The 10,000-nt window shown below is 33.5% G+C and overlaps 1 protein-coding gene across 2 annotated transcripts in view; it reads right to left on the bottom strand.

Moving 5' to 3' along the window:
* Positions 1-10,000, bottom strand: part of LOC125025309 (charged multivesicular body protein 4b-like) — a 14,895-nt gene that overhangs the window by 45 nt on the left and 4,850 nt on the right. The window contains exons 2-5 of one of the 2 annotated variants that reach the window (XM_047613286.1): positions 6,246-6,423; positions 5,914-6,028; positions 5,483-5,673; positions 1-2,042 (exon numbers count right to left, since the gene is read on the bottom strand). The exon at positions 1-2,042 is cut by the window's left edge and continues 45 nt beyond it. In XM_047613286.1, coding sequence (XP_047469242.1) covers positions 5,488-5,673; positions 5,914-6,028; positions 6,246-6,423 — 479 coding nt within the window. In that variant the 3' untranslated portion in view covers positions 1-2,042; positions 5,483-5,487. Of the gene's footprint in view, positions 2,043-4,629; positions 5,333-5,482; positions 5,674-5,913; positions 6,029-6,245; positions 6,424-10,000 lie in introns of those variants that run through there. The other variant, XM_047613290.1, reaches the window with a different exon arrangement.

Raw genomic sequence — 10,000 nt, 5'->3', positions numbered from 1 at the left:
TGCAGATTTTTATTATTCCATTCAAAGTGTTTGGTATCTCTTGCATATAACTTTACATCTGAACAATCACAAGCTAAGTTTCCGTAATAAGTCACTGGCAGATATCCTCAAATTCAAACATATTTACGACTTGTGACTAAATAAAATCCTTCTATGTTAGCACTTCTAAATCTTAATATACTTGCAGAAAGAAAAGAAGAAAGAAAAAAAAAAAGAAAAGAAAAAAACAACTATATTAAAAGGAAAAATAGCAAGATATGAAAAGAAAGGGAAGCAAATACAGGAAGATAATACAACACTTTATGGACTATACTAGTGTCTATTAACATTGTGCTTCATCACCAGTAAGATACTGTACCTCACAATGGCATGAAAAATCATTTCTTGCACAATGCTAATAGCTACTTGGCTCATTTACAAACCACCATTCATAGAAAGTAGGAATCATGTAAGCTTAATATAAGGTGCATCAAGGGCTTATATAGAGTATTTACAAAGGTACATAATATAACAAAAGGACGATTCATTGTAAAGGCCTGTGCAATGTGGCAAGATCTCAGGACTTGTAAACTAAACAACTGCCTGTTGTTGTTAAGAAGTGACAGTGTTTATTCAAGATATGACGTGATGGGTTTCCTCAAATGGGTAGCTTGAACATGTCAATTTTGGTAAGGCACATTTTCCTATTACAGAAACAACTTCAGGGTGTGTCAAAACACTTCTGGGCCCAATTGCTGAAATACCATCTTATGAACTTCATCAAATTTAACAAGAAATTTTGAAGTGACATGGCTTGAGCCAATATACCAATCTGAATGAGGAAGGGTTCCCAATTGTCCAAGTTATAAAGTAAAAAAGAATCATAATAAAAATAATGATAATGACAATAACTAAAAAACATACACTGACCCAAGCATAAATATAAAATAATAATAAAAATAATTTAAAGAAGAAAATACATCCTGTAACAATTATGAGAGCAATGCTTCATCATTCTGTACCAGTGACTACGATACTGTATGTATCTGCCAATTAAGATTTGGCTCTTACAATAATGCATGTACACAATTCAAAATAAAATAAAATTGTCAATTTCCTTATAAAATTTACATCTCTGCAGTGAAGAATTCTGCTTAACATCAGCAAATTGGTACTTAGGCATTCACTGACAGGAAAAACCACAATTGGAAAAATATTGAAAAATAATATTTGTAATGAGTGTGAGGAAGAGAAAAAGAGAACATAAGCTGACAGAATTCTCAGAATAGAATACATGCATGCGTATTTCAACATAGAACCCTGATTCTATGATAATACTTTGTATCCTTTCTTATTTGGTATGAGATAAAGTGAAAAAGGATAAAGAAATAGAAAGAGAAAATCCTTTAATTGAGTACATAAATGAGTTGAGTGAGTGAATGAGTGAGTGACTTTGTGTGTATGGATGAGTGAGTGTTTGTACAACAGTTACACCATTTTCATGTTCAATTATTCATACTAAAACCTGATGAGTTATAAGATTACAAAGGGAAGTAATATAACAGAAGACATGTAATGATAGATGAAGAAAAAAAAAAAAAAAAAAAAAAAAAAAAAAAGAAAGAAAAGAAAAGAAAAGAAAAGAAAGAAAAGAAAAGAAGAAAAAAAATCAAGATATGTAGCTCCTATGATAAATATGTGATCACTCCAAATCATTCAGTTTATATTTAAAAAGCAAGCAACTTAACCAATCAATTAATCCAATATGCAAAAGCACTGAATTGAATCACTCTAAAAATCCACAAGGAACTGAGCAATTTGCACATTTACCTGAAGCACTCACAAAAGGTTATCACTGTAATTTGAAGAATGTACACATAGATATCTATTAACACATAATCAATGAATAATTAATATTACATGAAAATAAGAATAAACAGGCTGTTTTGAATGCAGGTGCCACGAGGTAAGCCACACAGATAAAGTCCCAATGAGACAGCCACTTGCACCAGGCTTGATAACCGGAAGGCCAACGAAAGTGGGCAGGGATCCATACAGAGAACCTGAAGGGAAATAGAAGAGATTAATTTGAATTTTCTTGAAAAAGAAGAACAAGAAGAAGAAAAAATCATTTAAGAAATAGGAAGTAATAAAATGATAACAAATTGTAATTGTGGTTCTTTAAGAAACTGGTAACAATTTTAAGAGGCTTCCATTTGAACATTTCCTTCAACCCACTAGTCGCAAGTTTATTAAGTGTTCACTTAATTTTTTTTTGTGAATTCTGTTGCTATAGTCTGCTTGGATATGTTAGTCCCTGAGGCAACTGCCAACTTAATTTCCATGCAAACTGAATTACATCTATGGAAAGGATCTCTGGTATACAGAATATGGAGGCGTGATGCCTCTTGGTAATGGTGGTTCTTAGCAACGTTGTAATGCCTCGATGTGTCATTAGTCACCCACCTCCTGTCTGATGAATTCAAGCGGCTCCAACTACTTTTCCCCCCCTTTATTGATTTTCTTTTCCCCTTTGACTTGTAACTTGGAATGCCCATTTAAGGAATCTATTGCAGCAGCAGATGTCTTGTACAAGGCAGAATAGTCACTTTAGGGAAATATCTTCACTGACAGGAATGGGGTTAAAAAGTGTGTGACATCTTGTGAAACATTTTAGCGAGGACGATTTACTCAGTCCAGGGTGCAAATGCGGTAGGCCAATATTAATCTTTCCATGGACCCAGAAAATTATTGGAAGGCAAGTGAAGGGTAATCCTTTGATAACAGCTCGAGATATCAAGGAAAAAAAACACAACTCCTTGGAAATGCATCTCTGTGGTGCTTACTGGAATGTCCCCAACACGTTCTTAATTTCCGAAGTTTTCAAACTTGGAATAAACCATTACTCAGTAGTGTTCAGAAAAGGGAGTGCATTGCCTTTACCATAAAATATCAAGTGTGGTACCTTGACATCTGTCAAAGTGTGATTTAAAAGTATAAAATATAAAAGTAATAAAATAACATTAAAGTATCTTAATAATCAATGAAAAGGCAAACAGGTGAGATAGGTAGGATTAATAACTGATTCCTTGGTGACTAAATACTTGTTGAGCCATTTCTGTGGAAACAGAATCAATTAACTAAAATTACAGTGGTGGTATGGCATGCATTCATGACATCCAAAGCTAGTTTGATAATAACCTTAACCTATTTTATAGGATTGTGGTTAATTGCACAATGTACACTCAGGTCTATTCACTCTGGAAGACATATCAAAAACTGGTGGGATCTTTTTTTTTTTTGCTTGTTTTTTATTATGAACAAGATGTATGTAGCTATTATACATATTAACTATTACATATATTTCCATGTATCACTGTGTTACCTCCTGGTATATCATGTTTTAAATATAGCTAAATACATATATTCTTGTTTTATGTGATGAAATGAAAAATGATTTCAAAGGTGCTTTACATGTTCATAGCAATCTATCCCATTTTCATTCATACAGAAAGTGTAATTGTGATAATTTTTTTTTTCAACTTTGCACTCTAATGACAGTCACTGTAGTTTATTTGAGATACAACAATGACATACATTTTCTGGTGCATATATTGGACGGTTTGCAGTTCATTTGTAAAAGGAAAGACTGAACTTAATGCTAAAAATACTCATCAAAAGTTTAAACTTCAAGGGTAAAAGCAGCTATGCAATGTCTTTTGTATATTAGTATTTATGATCATGTCATTACATCATACTGACAAGGTATTATTCACCTAAAACAATGTAGAGGTCTTATTAGACTACTTGTCTGACTTACACAAAATTCAAATCTGATATTACTTACTATGCTTATGTTTTTTTGTTTTTTTTCTAAAGATTTCTTAGACTGCATTGAAAGGGTGGGACTTATGTCACAAATATATTACGTATTTTGTTGTTTCCCTTTTCACACTTAGGCGCAGGGACCTCTCCTCTTTCCACCACTGTTAGAAAGTTGAAAGGCATAATAAGCTTTTTGTCTATTTAAAGGCACTAACCCCTCAAATCTTATGTAACCTGAACAAATATTAGATTTACCAAAAGAAATTGAAATGTCACCTTTCCAAGTCTTACTTGAAAGGATTTCCAGTGAGACTTAGATGTCCAAATTTCATACAAATTATAAATCCTTTTGATGTAAAGACAATAATATGAATTATGGCAACAAATGTGATCATAAAATATACATATATGCTAACCTCTTTCCATTTACGCAGCTTGTTCTTTTCTCATTTCAGTAAGTATTTTTATAAGCCTTCTCCTTTTTCCTAGTCCTTTAGCTTTCTAAAACACAAAAGAAAAAGTCTAGGGCATGCTATAAATATGTGATAAATGTATGGATTTTCTTGTGAAAAAAAGAAGAAAAGGAAAAAAGTAAAAGAGGTCCCAACATTGAGCCTCAGTCTCTGCCTCCTATGCCCCCTCATGACACAACGGACATGAGATGGGATGGGATGGGGGGGGGGGGGGGGGGGTGATGAGGATGAAGAAAACTATAATGGGATTTCTTGACACTTCTAGACCATGAGTGCTACCATACTGTCTCCTAATTTTTCCTTTGATGCTACCATAAAAAGACAAGGCAAGAAGGCTAGAAAATAGGGGATACTTTATATTACACTTTATTTTGGTTGCACCACACTGGCACCATCTAGGCTTGCAGCCCTTGTGTTCTTGCCTCCAGCTAACCTTGAGAGAATTCTTCCTGCAATTTAAGTACTCTTCTCATATTTTTGAATGATTAAAGGCCTGTATTTTCAAGTTGGATTTTTCCACCCCTATTTTATGGAGCTATGACAATTACAGTTACTGTGTTTTAACCCAATGGTGACGGGTATAGAAAATTAAAAAAAACTCTACGCTCTGGCGAACCGCGGCAACGCGCCGACTCTGAGCGCGTGAATTCGGTACATCAAGCCGAATCATTGCCTCGGGGCGCTTTGGCGTGCCGCCGCAGCAGACAGCCGCACGTCACATTTCGGGCGTATTGTTATGACGCCTATAGGCGTGACCCGACGTCATTGGGTTAAAAGGAGAAAAATGTAAATAAATGTAAAATGTAAATTTTTCTATAAAAACAGGTTTTCTTTAGAACATATAGCTTTTTCTTTAATTCAATGAACACTTCATATAACCTACACCTAAATTCCCATGGAATAATTTCAGGTTCCTTAATACACACTACCATTAAATATACTATACAGCAAAGGGAACTGACTCTTTCCATATATATAGTAATAAGATATATAATATGCAGTTTTCTAAGTCTAAAGCAATCAAGAGTAATTTGAGTCTTTGACAACGTTCACTTCTGAAAATAAAATGATATCCATTAATTACACAAAAGCTTTCCTTCTTTTTTTTTTCAATGAAATCTTTACTTTATACAGACAAATCTGGTCACAGTCAATAACCTCTTGCCTTTTTACATAGTGCTCCACACTCTTATCACATAGCATACCATGCTTATGAGGCCCAGGCTGCAAGTTCCGCCATATCATCATCATAGTCCTCTTTGGCTTTCTTCTTGGAGACAGTCTCTGGGATAGCCGAGGGAACTTCTGGAAGCTCGTCTGTGACTCCTGTGGTCTCTAGGAGTTTCTCGTCCAGGGCTTCTTGCTCTAGCTCCTCTAGCTCAGCCAGCAGCTCATCCTGGAAGGAGAGACTTAAAAATCATCCATCCAACAAAAGGTGACATCAACATGGTTTACAAAAGCAAGAGCATCAACTCTAACAACACTTACATATAAAATTACAAAAATAAATTACATAATGATGATGTCATTAAGCTCTAAGTTTTTGGCCAGAGATAAATGAATAGAAATTAAAAGCTCAGCACAGAAGAAATCACTGTTCCTTAAAAACATGACCTAACAATTAAAGATACTCTACCTCATCCACGCCATCACCAAATGCAACAGGGTTGGAGATGGCCTCAGAGATCTCGTGTGCAACCTCCTGTTGTTCTGCAATGTCGTCCATCATGTCATGAACCTTGTCCACATCCCTGGAAAGAAAAAAAAAAAAAAAAGGAAAAAATTATGTAACACATCTCACTGGACCATTTTACTTATTTTTACAATTAAGATGATAGTAGCACATCTAAATCTTTATACTGGTAAATTCAAAATCCAATGCAAATGATACCATGAGCTAAATCTATAAACTTTTAAATAAATATGACACTGTCAAAGCTCCAGCCACACAAAATCTCCTTTACTTACATGTCCTGGTGTGCTGCCCTCAGAGCCTTGGCAGCTTCATTCATGGTCTGCAGGACTGTGGTGTTTGTACTGGCCGACTCCAAGGCTTCACGCTGCATCTCAATGGTGCTCAGAGTGCCGTCAATCTGTTGCAGTTGTTTCTCATATCGCTTCTTACGCTTCAGTGCTTGCAGGGCCACTGGAGAAGAGAGAAAAGTTGTTAGACTGTGTCAGAATGTGAAAGACAGTAAGCAACAGGAAATAAGGCAGGGTTAAAAAGAGGAGATAATGAGAGAAATATTCCTAGTCAGTCTTTAATTGTATCTTAAACAATTCATATTTGTAGGTTTTGAATTCTTAAATTCTACCAATATGGATATATAAAACAAGAAACTACTCCCTAAAGCTATAAAATATATTATCATGCTTTTCTCTTCAACTGAAATGTAAAGTGCAATGCTTATTGTGGCTCCATAACCAACAATATTATTGTAAATTGCAATATAAGGTTATTGGAAGTATAATACAAAAAAATCCATACAACTGACATTACTTACAATATATTCAGAACAGAAGGTAGCAGAACTATATTACAGAAACTTGTTAAAAGCACAGAGACAAAATATATGAAGTGCAGTGATTAATAATAATAAATGTATGATATACATCATTATACAACAAAAAGTAATAATCATCATAATAACAATAATAATAATAATAATAATAATAATAATAATAATATAATAACAACAACAATAACTATAATGATAATAATAATAATTATAATAATAATAATGATAATGATAATAATGATAACAAATATAATAATAATAATAAAAATAATAATAATAATAATAATAACATAAAAATTACAATAACAATAATAAATACAAAAGAATAAGAATGATAAAGATGATTATCAATTAATATTTACAAATTAAATAGTAATATCAATTAATGATGATAATAGTAATACTATTGGAATTAATTCAATAATAGTATCACTAACAATCCCAACACATATTACTGTATAGTTCTTTGGCTAGTATTCATGACCATTCTGAAACATTCTGAGCAAGAGTTATGCAGAGCCTATGAAAGTTTCTATAACCCTAATTTAACCTTTTAACCTCTCAAAGCAACCATGAATACAGCCATAGTCCCTTTGTGTTGAAGATCCACATATAACAAATCTCACACAACTGTGTGCCAACAGGGGAGCAAAAGAGAATCTGTATATTGGTGTTGTCTTAAGCAGAGACTTGTGCCTTATGTCTAACGACAGATCTAAAGGTCTGTGATTGGAAGTCTGTGCATAATACCATCAGAGTGTCGGGCTGACTGCGCTTCTGGCAAATTCTTGTCGCCTGTAAAATCATAAAAATTTGCTATGATTTTTCACATAAATGTATCCATCACACTTTCTGTGCAAGTAACGGATTTTACCCAGAGACAATTACCACAGCTGTATTAATGTTTTGTACCCTTTCCATCCGAAGGCATATTCTAGAGAAAATAAAACTTGAGTATAAATGAGGTAGCTGCATACTCCTTGAAACTGCTTTTAATATTATCACTTTACTTAAAATTTCCCCTTTTCAAATTCTGGAAACTGTGAAGTATCTCAGTGTAAAAGTAAAAATGCTCAGGTTTAGAACTGTGCCAACCGACATATTGAGCATGAAATTTTAAAAATCCATACAAAGATTAAAAAAAACATTCTATTTTTGTGCAAGTCTCAAAATGTTCCTTCGATCTGAATATGGTTATATATGGATAAAACTATGTGTAAAGTAAGCTCCTTGTGCTGGCTTTACTCTCAGTAATACAGAAATGTACATACAATTTTGTCATTTATCTGTTACCAAAGGAGGCACTGGAAAGGTGGTCAATATATAAACAAATGTGCACTTAATCTGTGAGCAATAATTGTCAGGAATGACACTGGCCTCCTCTCAGTCACTATAGCCCTTAAAGGTCAATATGATGACTCATTTTTCCGCTATGGTATGTTTTAGGCAATTTTGAACAACAAACAGTTGAAACCTACAATTTCTTCCCAAGTTAAGTTGTAAGATAAAATACTTCTACCTTTTTTACTTGATCCTTCTTCTATAAATATTCAACAGTTGTTCAAGATGTGTGTTGGACAATTTTCAAGAACTTTTTAAAAATGGTGATTTTCTTCTGATAAGACCAGGTCACAATTGCCCCCAACCAAATCGACAGGACAGCTTTTCCATAAGAGTGCATAACTAAGGGAATAATATTCCTATTTCTTTATGGCCCATCTATGGCATTTAAATTACACATTTTCCACTATCAATATATGATATATATTTTCATCTGGGCAGTGCTGAGGAATGAAACTGAGACTAATAATTTTCAATAAAACATTCATGTTGTTTACCTAACAATGCAACAAAGTTGTCAAAACAGTAATTCTGACTAAGCTTTAGATTAAAAAAAAAAAAAAAAAAAAAAAAAAAAAAAATGATGATCAGCATAAAATGGGTGTCATATCTGCCTACCAAATCATAAATCTAAAATAAATAAATGAAACAAATATAATAATTTACTTTATTCCATTTGTTACAATGGGTATTCTTATACTCTTGTGACTTTAGTCAAATTACAGCTGTCAGTTTATTTATTCTTCAAAATTATCCACTGTGGGCAAGGAATGGCCAAGGTTAACATCCAATGTCAGGAAGAGATTTGAATGCAGGTCAGAAGATTGCTAGACCAGAATGCTACCACTGCATCACATACCAGGTAGTACGTAGTTTCAAAATTTAAATTCAAATACAATTTACTTATAGGTACAAACTCATAGTAATAATGGGTTGTGTAGCTATGCAAAACAGGGTAAATGTAGTACTATTGAAAAAAAAGACTAGAAAAAAAAAAATATATATATATATTTCTTTTTCACTAGGTATCAATACTATAGATAAAATGTCTAACAGCTAGTAGTTTTTGTTTCTGATACCTTCAGTGCAAACTACTTTCCAATGTTATGCCAGAAAATGCACACAAATGCCTAAATCAATAGCTGTCTTTCGAAAATGCAAGTATACTGATTTGTAACCCAGCCCATGCCACTACTAAGACTTTGTGGTTCAAAGACTTATGCTTGCAGAAACACATTTATACCTACAGGTGTACAATAAGCATCACTTAATAATTTCCCCTGGTTATCATGGACAAATATCATTGTAATTATTTATAGGACACTTTCAGTGCCTTGATGTGTAAATCTAAAATCTAAATTTACGCAAAAACTATGACCTGCATACCTTTACTAAAATCCAACTGTAGTCTTTTGTGGAGGACTTTGTCAAATGCTTTGGTGAAGTCTAGCCTAATATATACATGCATTTATTTTATATACATGTAAATATTTTAGTAAGATCAAACTTGTCAACCTCAATCTCAATTTCAACGTTGTGATATACACTAGAAATCAGCGCATATCACTCTTATTTCGGGTGAAGTTGGTTGTCGGGAGGTGAGGAGGGGTAGCCAAGTTTAGGATTAACCCAATGCCGACGGGCATGACATGTATGTATGTGCTATGCCCACAGTGAGTGCTTGTTTGATTGTTTTTACACACAGATGGCTACATTTGTACTAATTCACCAATGAACCAATTACAAGTACTGCCTGTCTCGCCCGTTTACCCTTTTCTTTGATTTACAAAAATATTTTACGTTATCTTATTTTGCTGTTACTAATGTTTATAAATTATAGTAATTATAATATTTATAACATCA

Source organism: Penaeus chinensis, chromosome 1 (genome assembly GCF_019202785.1).
Source record: "Penaeus chinensis breed Huanghai No. 1 chromosome 1, ASM1920278v2, whole genome shotgun sequence".
NCBI lineage: Eukaryota > Metazoa > Arthropoda > Malacostraca > Decapoda > Penaeidae > Penaeus > Penaeus chinensis.
The sequence above is the reverse complement of the archived record's forward strand: the minus strand, read 5'-3'. Positions and strand labels throughout refer to the sequence as shown.